The sequence below is a fragment of the Pongo abelii genome, chromosome 12 (assembly GCF_028885655.2).
Source record: "Pongo abelii isolate AG06213 chromosome 12, NHGRI_mPonAbe1-v2.0_pri, whole genome shotgun sequence".
Classification (NCBI taxonomy): domain Eukaryota; kingdom Metazoa; phylum Chordata; class Mammalia; order Primates; family Hominidae; genus Pongo; species Pongo abelii.
Genome location: NC_071997.2, coordinates 42,263,491 through 42,276,804, shown reverse-complemented (window position 1 = coordinate 42,276,804; position 13,314 = coordinate 42,263,491). Strand labels below are relative to the sequence as shown.

At 34.3% G+C, this 13,314-nt stretch overlaps 1 protein-coding gene across 1 annotated transcript in view; it reads right to left on the bottom strand.

The window, feature by feature from the left end:
• ZC3H6 (zinc finger CCCH-type containing 6) overlaps positions 1-13,314 on the bottom strand; it is a 58,683-nt gene that overhangs the window by 28,125 nt on the left and 17,244 nt on the right. The window contains exons 2-3 of the mRNA XM_024242802.3: positions 6,196-6,376; positions 2,855-2,977 (exon numbers count right to left, since the gene is read on the bottom strand). Coding sequence (XP_024098570.2) covers positions 2,855-2,977; positions 6,196-6,376 — 304 coding nt within the window. The remainder of the gene's footprint in view (positions 1-2,854; positions 2,978-6,195; positions 6,377-13,314) is intronic.

The following is a 13,314-nucleotide window of genomic DNA, read 5'->3' as shown; positions in this document are numbered from 1 at the left end:
ATAGAAATTTGTATCTGAAGTCTGCTATTTTCAAGTAAAAGACAATATGAGCATTTCAGCAGCAAACTTGAAACTATAAAAATGACTCAGAAGATTTTAAAGAACCAAATTTCTACATATGAAAACTACTTAATAGATGGGTTTAAAGGCAAATTACACTCTAGCCTGGGTAGCAGAGCAAGACTCTGTCTCAAATAAATAAATAAATAAATAAATAAATAAATAAATAAATAAAGGCAAATTAGATCTCTCTGAAGGGAAGAGAAGACTAGAGAAGAAAGATTAGGTAAAGCATATGTGGTAAAATGTTAACTGGGGAATCTGGATGAAAGATATACAGGAGTTCTCTGCACCATTCTTGCAACTTTTTTGTAAGCCTGAAATAATGACAAAATGAAAAGTTATAAAAAATGAGGATAAAATAAACACATTGGCCCAATAAATAAAAGCTGAGAGAATTTGATAGCAAACCTGTGCTATAAGATATGCTAAGCAAAGGCTAAACGATGCAGTGCATCTGGCTAAAAGAAAATTGTATCATATTAAAACTCAGATCTACAAAAAAAGTGAAGAACACTGGAAATGAAATGTAGATAAATATAAAAGACCATCCTTTTTCTTAATTTCTTTAACTGATTTTTTTGAAGCAAAAATAATAACAGTATGTCTACAGGGATATATAATAGTCAGCGTAGTATTAACAATACATATTTATTAACAATAAATAACTACATAATGTTTAAAAAATGTGAGATACCTAAAACAACTGCATTATGGTTTATACATACAAATTGATCTTGCCTCCCACAGTGGCCACATAGAAGGCTATGTACTTATTACAATAATGCTGTCACTATTTTAAATATTTGAAACTTCCTCTTTGGGGTTACTTTCAGTGACAACTTATGAATCCAGAACCTGTCTCATTACTCGACATTTTCAAATGTCTTCTTACCTGAAATAATAATGCCCATCCTTAGCATCTTTTCATTCATTGTAAGAGTCTCCAAATGACTTTTGAATATTTATAAAGAATAAATCTAACTACATATCAGTATTGCTGAATTAAAAGTTTTGTCATTTGTGGTAAAAATATTTTTAATGAATAGTTATAAAATGTTCTGAGAAATAGCAACAACCACTGACTCTAAAATCACTGGACATATTGACCTTATAAACATTCTGATACTTACCTAACTAGATAAAATTATTAACTAGTGTATAATTCTTTTCAAATTTTAAAAGAAGATATTTTAATAAAACCTCATTTATTTAATGGTCACTTAGCAATCTCAACTATAAAGACGGCAACAGTGAATCAGACTATAGAAATAACTCTAACAAAAATAGTATTTTGGTTTCTAAACTCACAAGAGATTAGGAACACCAAATTAGGAGAAAAAATAGTGCTCTTGTAGACCAGAACAGTGACAGACTGTCAAAAACAAGAACTCAGAAACTCTGGGGCTTTTCAGATAAGAGCACACTGATCCAAATACTTCTTAGCGACTCTGAGAAACACCATTACTTGCCTAGCACAAAATACTGTATATTTGGAGACAGGGCCTTTAAAGAGGTGACTAGATTAGAATGAGGCTGTTTAAAGTGGGCTCTAATCCAGTTTGACTGATGTCCCTACAACAAGAGGAAATTTGGACACAGAGAGACACCAGCGGTTCCTGCGCACAGAGAGATGACCATGTAGGGACAAAGCAGTGAGAAGGAGGCCAGTGACAAACCAAGGAGAGAAGCCTAGCACAGATCCTTCCCTTACAGCCCTCAAAAGAAACCAACCCTGCTGGCACCTTGATCTGGGGCTTCTAGACTCCAGACTGTGAGAAAATACATTTCTATTGCTTAAGCCACCCAGTCTGTAAAATTTTGTTGTGTTAGCTCTAGCAAACTAATACATTATGTATTCTTTATGTTCAAAGATTTCAAATTTATAGCCTATGTCTGATAAAATACCAGAAAGAATAAAATTGAAAGTTTAATTTTTCTCTTAAAAGGGCAATACTCAAAACCACAATGAGATGCCACTTCATACTCATTTTCTGTTTCCAAAAGAAAACAAAGAAAAAAAAACACATGTTGGCAAGGATGTAGAGAAATTGAAACCCTCAGGCATTATGTAAATAATGTAAATGTATTTTTATACTTACATGATTGTAATGTAAATAATATGTAAATATTGTAAATAATGTAAAATAGTACAGCCACTGTGGAAAACAGTCTCATGGTTCCTCAGACAGTTGGACATAGAATCACCATATGATCTAGCAATTCTACTCTAAATATATACCCCAATAAACTGAAAGAAGTCTTAAAAAGATTTTTGAATACCCATGTTCATAAGCAGCATGATTCACAATAGCAAAAGGTAGAAGCTTTTTTTCATGAACACCCACGTGTCCGTCAACAGATGAATGGATAAACAAAATGTGATATATACATACAATGGAATATTATTCAGCCTTAAAAAGGAATGAAATTCTGACACATGCTACAGCTTGGGTGAACTTTTAAAATATGGTAAGTGAAATAAGCCAGATACAAAAGGACAAACACTGTATGATTCCACTTACATGAAATACCTAGAATAGGCAAATCCACAGAAACAGAAAATAGAATAGTGGTTTTCAGGGGCTGGGGGCAGGGGAAAACGAGGTGTTATTGCTTAATAGGTGCTGAGTTTCTGTTTGGAATGATCAAGAATTTCTAGAAATGGATAAGTGGTGATGATTGAACAACACTGTGAATATACTTAATACCACTGAATTGTACAGTTAAAAGGGTTAAAATGGTACATTTTATGCTACCTATGTTTTATCACAAAACAAAAAAATGGCAATACCTGAGTAAATGGAATGTCATAATCCCTGTAGAAACCAGTTCTTTTTTTATGGGAACTTTCTGTATGTTCAACATCTGAATCAAGGCTGTAGTCCGAACTATCATCACTAGATGGGGAATTATGCTGAAGGGAGGGGAAAGACAAATATGTTACATTTGCAAAAGGAAGAAAATTTAACTAGTAATTAGATAAGCATGTTTCAGCCAGAGGTACCAATCAGTAGATTATATTATTCCAGGAGACTCTGAAGTACTACTGAAAAATTCTTGCCCCAAAGGCCACCACCATTCCAACTTCGCTGAGGTTTCCTCTCTGCTCAGAGACTCTATGACATTTTCCTCATCATCCCTTTGACCTAAACAGAAATATTCTGCCCCTGTGCTCTAAAATGATCTACATCTAAGCTAAACCTAAAGAAAGTAAAATTGGCTCCTAGATCACCAAAAAAGGTCATAGAACATGAGTAGAGTATGTATTAATTTGTTTTTACCTAAAATGGCTTTGGAGTTCTTATTCTATTGCACGAGTACCCTAAAACTAAAAGATACCAAAACATTACAAATTACAAAAATAAAATAAATCTGGCCCACAAAATTGAACAAAACTGAAATGAAAAGCATAAGTAATTGATAATGATTATTGATGTCAAGTATAATGATAATTGATATCAAGAGTAAGCTTTTTCAAGTATTAATACAATTTCAAAAAAATGGGACCAAATCTCCTCCATCTGGTCAGAATGATTACCTTCCCGAGTTGAGCATTCTCTGTAAACAGTTCTTACATTTCTTAGCAATGAAAACACTGGCTCTGTGTATTACTATCGTTGCAGACCCAGCACCTAGATCTAGTACAAACTCAGTAAAAATTTGCTGAAATGATTGAACTCTGATGCTCTTACAAGGGAAGGCTCTGTTTTTCTCTAACCCATCCTGAATTGTTATCTTAGGAAAGACAAATTGCTTTCCTCCATCTTGTTCCTAAACGGTGTGGAGTTTGGTTTTTATGATTTTATTGCTTTTGTCTTTGTTGATTTGATAGGTGATATAAAGAAATATTTTTAAAATTATGCTGTCAAATGCTTCAACTTTAAGTATCTAATCATTCTTGGCTAGGATTTTAAATAAATAGTGTCTATTTAAAAGCCAAGTTTGCTCAGTCACCATCAGAAGTCAGCTCCAACTCTAAGGAAAACCTTTCACCTGAAAAATACTAATACAATTATACTCTGAAAAGATTTGGTCCTTGTGTTTCTTGGTAGGGTAGATTACAAACTCCAAAAAGTCTCAGAATTTTTGACTCTCTAGAATTAATTTTGTTAGGCAGTACTTTTCTAGAAAATTTTCCATTTCATCTTGCTTTTAATATTTATTTTCATAAAATTATATACATAAATTTCTTATGATTTTAATTTCCTTTCTGATAGTTATTTCACCCTCAGCATATATACATTTATTTTTCTTTTCCTTTTTATTATTGATAAGTTTGGTCAATGATATATATGTTGTTGATCTTTTTAAAAAAACTATTGGTTTTCATTCTAATTCATTCACTTCTGCTCATAACTTTATTAAGTACTTCCTTTTTGTTTTGTTTTGTTTTGTTATTCTATGCTGTTTGATCATAGCTTATATTGTTTTCTTAATTTTTTGTCATTTTAAAATATTAGGTTAAATTTTTCATATGCTTTGTGGGCATGCTTTCTTTTCTGGAAGACTTACTCTCCATTCTCTTTTATCTTACAATAACAACTATGGAATGTGACCATAGTCCTATCTTGCTTCTAATGTGAAAAAAATGGATGGAATGGGCCAATAAAGCTTTCCTAGCTTCATAGCTCTAGGGTTACCTCTTCTGTTGTTAGCATGAAGTATTCAAAAATATGGCTATTTTCTGAGCTATGCCTCTTCTGCTTCCTTCCCCCATTTGTTATCTGACTATTTCTTTCCTTGGCCCTATATGCCTGTTTCTCAATGTAGATTTTACTTCCAGCAGTTACCTTCTCAGTGTGGGACTCTGTCATAAAAAGGAATTTGGTTGATTTGTATTTGGGGTTCATCAGGTCCAGATCTTTTCGGCACCATCCAATTTCTGTGGTCACCTTACATTCATGCATGAACTGGTGATAGCACAGCCCCCTCCCAGTTTCTGTTGCTGTTCTCAGGCCCATGAGGTTTCCGTGCTGGGCATTGACCATTTGAGGTGAATATCTGTTGGCAACTTGGTTTCTGGAAGTCCCTTTATTTTCCCTCTGCTTCATTTGTACTGATGCTGTTGCTACACTGGTCTTGTTGCTGTCTATCATTTGGCCCCAGTCATTTGTATTTTTTAGGTTTATTAGAGATAACTTGTTTCTTCCTTTTTTTGTAGATGTTGTCAATGGGTTTCGGTTGTGTTATCCTAATTGATGTGATTTTAATGGAGGAAATTCAGGGAATTTCAAAACCTGCTCCTCCATTGCTGCCAACTTGTCCATGATTTCTCAGTCAGCATAGGTTCCCCTTCTTCCCTACCCCAAATCCACATAATTCTCCATCCAGTACCCTGTTGTTTTTTTGATAGCATTTGTTTTTCATTTGTGTGTTGCCTCTCTCCTTCCCATTGCAATGTAATCTCTTTAAGAGCCAACTATTTCACTCTCTACTATAACCCTCAGCATACAGCATAAAGGTTTCCATAGTAAGCACTCGATCATACATCTAAATGAATAAGTAAATAAATAGATGGACAATGCCAATGCTGCTAATCTGTATCTGTAGAGAATGAAACTCTCTTTCCTTAACCTTCCAATATCCATGTATACAATCTTCCATCAATTAAAATATTATTTATTTCAATCTGCATTAAAATTTAACTTGAAGCCCAGCGTGGTGGCTCACACCTGTAAACCTAGCAATTTGGGAGGCCATGGTCGGCAGATCACTTGAGCCCAGCAGTTTGAGCCCAGCCTGGGCAACATGGCGAAACCCTGTCTCTACTAAAAATAAAAAATTAGCCAGATGTGGTGGCGTGCACCTGTAGTTCCAGCTACTCAGGAGGCTGAGTGGGGGATCACCTAAGCCTGGGAAGTCGAGGCTGCAGTGAGCCAAAATTGTGCCACTACACTCAAGCCTGGGCAATAGACCCTATCTCAAAAAAAAAAAAAAAAAAAGATTTAACTTAATTACTTTTTAAATCTCTAAGATAATTCATATAATCTTTGTTTAGAAAGTTTAATCACATAAATGAATATATCTAATCCATATGTTTTATAATAAAATAATGACTTCTACTGTCTAATTTTCAGTATTTTATATTTCATAAAAATTTATCAAAAGAATAAAAAGTAGATTCTAACTAACCTTATGTTTCTCACGTTTTCTCCTTTTGGATTTTTTCTTCTCTCTCTCTTTCTTATGTTTTTTTCTTGATTTTCTGTAGGCTTTCTCACTTTTCTGCTTTTCATTCTCTTTTGCTTCTTTTTCTTGTATTTCTTCAAATCCTGCATCGTCTATTTCACCATCTTCTAATTCACCATCTTCTCTATAGAAGGAAAATTTTAATTTTCAAATATCATTCTAAAACAAATCTTACAGAAAGATTTTCAAAAGAAAAAAAGCATATGCCAAGGATTTATGTTATATTCATTTAGACAAGCGCTTGAAAAATTTTTCTATAAAGGCCCAGATAGTAAATATTTTACATTTGCAGGCCATATATGGTTTCTGTTGCGAATTCTTCTTCATTTAACATTCCTTTAAAAATGTAAGAACCATTATCAGCAGCCGAAGTTTGCAAACCTCTTAAAATCTCTGATTCTCACAAAATTAATGCATGAATAAATACAGTGCTATCCCAAAGTACTGCAATAGTTACCGTCTACTAAACTTTCTTCAAAAAAAGGAATTGAACTAAAATGCTCTAAGAAACACTCGACTTACAGGAAGGTATTTTTAACTTAGTGGCTCATAGACAGCTATAGTTTTAAAATAAAAGCAATCTAAGAACCAAGAATGGGCTGCCCTTGGGGAAAGAGGATCTAGGATCCAGTTGGTGCAGCTTATGGCTTGTCCCTATGCATACAGTTCTTAAATTTTTTTTTTTTTTTTTTTTTTTGAGATGGAGTCTCGCTCTGTCGCCCAGGCTGGAGTGCAATGGCACCATCTCGGCTCACTGCAAGCTCCACTTCCTGGATTCACACCATTCTCCTGCCTCAGCCTCCCAAGTAGCTGGGACTACAGGCGCCCGCCACCACGCCCAGCTAATTTTTTGTATTTTTAGTGGAGACGGGGTTTCAACGTGTTAGCCAGGATGGTCTCGATCTCCTGACCTCGTGATCCACCCGCCTCGGCCTCCCAAAGTGCTGGGATTACAGGTGTGAGCCACCCACCACATCCGGCCACATTATTCTTTTTTTATTTTTATTTCTAAAAAATAATTCTTTCAATAGATAATACAGGCATGTGGCTCAAAGGGAAACCTCAAAAGGCACATAAGGATCTGTCTCATTTTAAGTTAAAAAATACTGTATCAGTATCAAATAATTAAACATTTCTGCTTTTGAATCATAACTTTTTTCTTTATTGTATTGTTCCCTTTCCTGTGCTTATGTATTTTCAGAAATTTTAGTTGGTGTGCATACCACAATTTGTATTTTGTACTTAAATATTATACATTTCATGGCTGTATTTTCATTTGATCAAGTTATTTTATATCATAAATAATTCACATAGAGCTGGGCATTTGATTGCTTGCCGATACCTTGGCAATAAGCATTTTTAAGCATGAAGTTATTCTTCGGTTGAATTTTATTCTTGATATGGGGCTTACTTAAGAGTGAGATTTCTGGTCTACAGAAATTACCATGCTCATGAATTTTGACCTGTATCGCTATGATGCTTTGCACAAGGGCTGCACCAATTTAGATCATCTTTAGCAGCGAATCAGCAGATTAGTTTACTATAACTTTACTAATGTTGGTGGTGGAATTTTAGTTGGTTTTTTTGCCAGCTTAATAGGTCTAAAATTTTACTTTCTTTGATGACTAGTGAAGTTGAATTTTCCCTGCCTGTTATATTGCTTGCATACTTTGCCTGTTTGTGTCACTGTCCTTCTTTTGGATTGGGGTCATACTATTTTTTTAAACTTATCTGTATAAAACATTTTATTCAAAACTAGTACTGTTGGTCATATTTAATACAAATGTTTTTCCTAATCTGAAAAAAATAAATATTTTTTAAAAAGCCATCTATCTATCTATATATTTTTTTTTTTTTTGAGACAGGGTCTCACTCTGTCACCCAGACTGGAGTGCACTGGCACGATCTCAGCTCACTGCAACCTCCACCTCCCAGGTTCAAGCGATTCTCGTGCCTCAGCCTCCCAGTAGCTGGGATTACAGGCACACGCCATCACGTCCGACTAATTTTTGTATTTTTATGGAGATGGGGGTTTCACCACGTTGGCCAGACTGGTCTCAAACTCCTGACCTCAAGTGATCTGCCTGTCTTGGCCTCCCAAAATACCGGGATTACAGGCACAAGCCACTGTGCCCAGCCAGTCTATATTAATTCTTACCAACAAAGTAAACACTAAGTAAACAAACAAACAAAAAACCAAATTTTCATACATAGATAGTAACAAAACTCAAGCCACAAAACAATTCCTCAACTTGAATCTGTAAAAAAGATTCATAGTAAAACTATAAATCTAATTTCTTTCCAAATACTAGTATCTTTGCTATTATGGAGGCTGAATCCTAGAAACAAACTGACTTTTATATTGATTATGACATTTTATAGATAGAAACCAAAATATTCATTAATAGTATTTTAAAATGCAAATAAACCAACCGATACACATGGAAAGATGAATACATAAAACAATTTTAACATTTAATCATACTTCCAAAACACTATAGTTTGAAAAAGTGCAAACTACTACAAATAGTACATGCAGAAAGGTAACTGTCTATGTATAAATGGCAGCAAATGAAAAACAACTAAACTATGGTGTAGGCATTTTAAAGGTAATTTGGAATTACCAGGTATGTGTAATTTCTAAAACACAAAACTGATCATGTCACTCTCCTGCCATAAATCTTCAATGATATGATATGATATATCTCAAATCTGCTTCAAAATAATCCACTACGGATAGTGGACGTGGTCTTAATAAGATTGGCCATGAGTTGGTAACTGCTGAAACTGTGGGATGTGTATACGAGGATTCATTCTATTCTTTATACATTTGAGGTGTTCTATAATAAAAAGATAACCTTCAATGGTTCCCTCTGCTTACCCAGCTACTTTCAATTTCTCAAGTCTACAAGCCTTAAAAAGTGCCTAAAATCTCTCAGTGCCCAGCTCACGTCACCAGCCTCACCACACCTCTTTCACCTGGCTAATTCCAATTCAGTATTTCGGATGCAGTTTAGATGTCATTTCCTACAAGATGTCTCCCATTACTACCCAGATTTAGGTGAGATGCTTCATTCTAAGTACTCCTCTGCTAGTTCTCATTTCTTTTATCATTGCACTCTGTACATTATGTCAAATGACTTGTTTGTTCATGGGTGAAAGCAGGGTGTATGACTGCCTTTTACAGAGGTATCTCTAGCACCTAGCATGGCACCTTGCTATTTACTGAATCACTGAATGTATAATACCCATAACTCTTGCATCATAGAAGAGGTATATGATACGACCCTAAAGTGGCTGTAAAGTCATTGGAATTTTACCCAGCTTCTATTATAAAATCAAAGAGGTAATATTCACTTAGACTTGAAAATTGCTTATGAGGCAGTCTTGGCATTCTGGCTATTTCAATTAAAAGGTTTTGAACTTTTATAAACTATAAAACCTTATAGTCCAAGAAAATGAGTGCACATATTCACCAAAAGACAAGTATAAGAATGTTTTTGACAGCTCTAGTCATAATAGTAAAAAATTATAAATAACAAATCTCTATCAACAGGCAAATAGATACATAAATTATGCTTTATTTATATCATAGAATACTACAAAGAAAAAATTAACAACTGCTACAAAAAACAATATAGAGGAATCTTATAGACATAATGAGGAGTGAAAGAAGCCAGACACAAGACAGTACTGTATGATTTCATGTATATGCACTTTGAAAACAGACAAACCAATATATAACAGAAGTCAGAATAGTGATTACCTCTTGCAGGAGTGCAAGTGACAAAAAAAGGGGTATTAAGGAAATTTCTGAGGTATTGAAATATTCTGTATATTAATCTGTGTGGTGATTACTATATATACATTATATATATTTGTAAAAACTCATCGTTATACATTTAAGTATTGTGTACTTTGCTATCTATATTTATACCACAATAAAATTTAAAACACAAATGACAAAAAAAAAAATCTATGAGTGTTTATCCTTTCTTTTACTGCGCCTCTCCTTCAACGTGAGCTCCTTAAAGCATAAAAAAAATTACATCTGGAAATCACTGCTTCATATTTAGCATTTTAACTGGAGCTATTTAAAAACAAAGTAAACATGCTAAAAATGCCCATAAACTCATGTCCTACTTTACATACATTATTTAAGTGTGAAATATGGGCCATTTATATTTGTTATGAGATATAAAACATTGCAAGCTTTAAAAAATTTTTTTCTTTATTTTCCCTTAGCCTACTTATCATTTCAGCATTCATATAATAGCAGATTTAAACTTGTATATTTTTGTATGGCTACAAAAAATGCGAGAGAAAGGGGAAATAGAGAACAATAATTCACACTATGAACTGCTTCCAAACCCTTTGAAATGTCAGCTTTGGGCACATGTGGAAAGCATGTGTGGTATAATGGAAAGAGAAGGAGATTTCATGGGAGGAAAGCTGGATTCTAATTCCAGCTCTATCACCAAAATAAAATAAAGCTTTCTTAATTGAACACCTAGTAATGTATCAGATACTAACCTAGTGATCTTGAGAAATACCTAGAAGAGGTAACAGAAATAATTAAGAATGCTTATCATTCTCTAGATTTTGAACTAGCTTAACACTATTATATAAGAGCTGTTTTGTTTACTAAACACTAGATTTTTAAAAAATGTAATACATCAAATAGATAAGTTCCTTAGTCAATTAATTATATATAGGTGACGTTTTATTAATATAAACACAATAGATTGATTATGTCCTTTTTAAAAAAGGAGCATATTCATGTTCTTGTACCAATGACTGGTAAATAACTGTCCAGTTAATAAACAAAAATAATTTTAAAAGATTTTATATCTTAGGCAAATCTATACAGACACAAAGTAGATTAGGAGTTGCCAGGTAGATTAGAGGGAAAAATAGGGAGTGAATGCTAGTGGGTAAAGAGTTACTTTGTGGAGTGGTAAAAATGTTCTAAAATTAAATAGTGGTAATGACTGTACTACTCTGAATATACTAAAAACTAGTGATCTGTACACTTTAGAAGTAAAATGTATCTCAATAAAGCTGTTATTTTAAAAAATAGTTAAAAATATTTTTTCTCTAGATCTAAGTATCTAGATTGAGACAACTGGGGAAAATCATAATACACTATGGTATAAAAATTCAAGACTCTGAAAATGGTCAGTACCCTCGTCACCCATGATGTTCTTACTCTAAGGTAATTATTCATTAAATCTTTACAAACTGATATGCCTTAATAGAGGATTCTACTTTTTTCCACTCTGATATTGATGGCTATTAAAATAAATTAACCTCAACTATTCAGTCTTACCTCCACAGTAGTTTCTGCTTTTTCTTTATGCTTGCCTAAAGGCTCCTGTTACAAGCTACAGATCAGAAACTGAGTCTTCTGGAAGAAACACAAAAGCCTCTATAAAAGACTATACAAGTACTCCTGACAGATGATAGTACAATGACATTACTCATGAATGCAAACTTCTTGGGATAATATGATCACCACAGAAAAAGACAATCTTCAGAATGTACCAAATGACTGTGTCAGAATCTCTAGGATTTCTTTCCAGTCCAGGAGCAAACAACTTAATAGAATTAGAATGCTTATCCTAAGACCAACAGAACAAAATTTCCTAGATGTCTGAAATGCTTACTTACAACATTTTTCTTTTCATGCTTTTGTACTAATTCACACAGTCGTTTCTTCCTTACTATAGATGATAAGGTAGGATAACTGCTCTGTACTGGTGCCCTGGAAAACCTGCATGCCTCCACATAGGCCGCTTAGGTAAGCCCAACGATAGGCTGACCTAAGCGTTGGCAGAATGCTCTGTGTTCCTTCAGAATATGGAAAGATAGGCAGTATTGTGAGGTGCTGCTACAAGGCTATTTCTTACCTACCTCCATATTTTGTGGGAGCCTGCTGGGAGGCAGTTTCTCATCCACCTTCCCTGGTTCCATGAGGTCTGAGATTCACCACCTTGCCCACTCCTTAGGATGTAGCTGTAGGCTAAAAAATTGCTTAGCTACAGGATGGAAACTGTTCCTCAGCAACAGAGTGCCCACCACTCATATTACCTATCATGTGGCCCCGTCTGGTTTCAGTGTTACCCTGCAGATGAGGGACATGAGGAGCTGACACCATGCTGATCATGCATTTGTCTAAGTAATTAATAAACTGTATGAATATGTCAGCTTGCTTGATAGGTAACTTGACTGAGTCTAGGCTTTGCCCATGCCTATTCTGATCTTTTCCCTCAACCTAAATAGCATATGTATAGTTCTCTTGATTAATCCTTAAACTAACTCCCTACCTTATCCCCACCAAACTAGTATTTCTCCTCAAGGAAAATACCGTCTGCTCACACTGGGGCCATGGAAGATCCACCTGACATGAGTTTTTGTGATTTTCTGTTTATCTCAAAACTTGGCCTTCGGCATTTATATCTTGGATGGCTTTTTGTATCTCCATTTTCTCTTTATAGTTTCATAAACAGTTCCTCTTGAAAAATTATCAGTGGTAAAATCTGATGAGTATCAATAGTCTTCAAAGCGCTTTTTATCTTCATCCTTTATCCAATACATTCTTACACCCTCTGAAATTATTTAGTTTGCAGAAACTTAGCTTACCCCTTTTTGACTATCTACAGCCATGACAATTTTTACTTGGTTTGTTTTACTGCTCAAGCCAGTCTTAGAATTTCTCAAAGCCTCAACCCAAATATACAATCCTTCAGGAATGAGACTTAGTACAAATATATGGGCAATACTATAAATTTTAATTAGCCTAATGGCCTCCATAGTCCTATGACAACCTTTGCAATTTTTGCTGAACTCTATGCAAGGTATCTCCACCCAAGAGATAACTGAGAATTCCTTTCTTACTTACTTTTGTTACAAGTAATTCCTCTTTTGTTTTTAAAACTACATGTCGCTCTCCTAATTTTTACCTCCTGAATCAACAACATATTTATTTATATTTGCCTCATTAGAACGTAACTTGCATATACACATAATAACTCCAGGTATACTGGAGTTATTATATAGCTC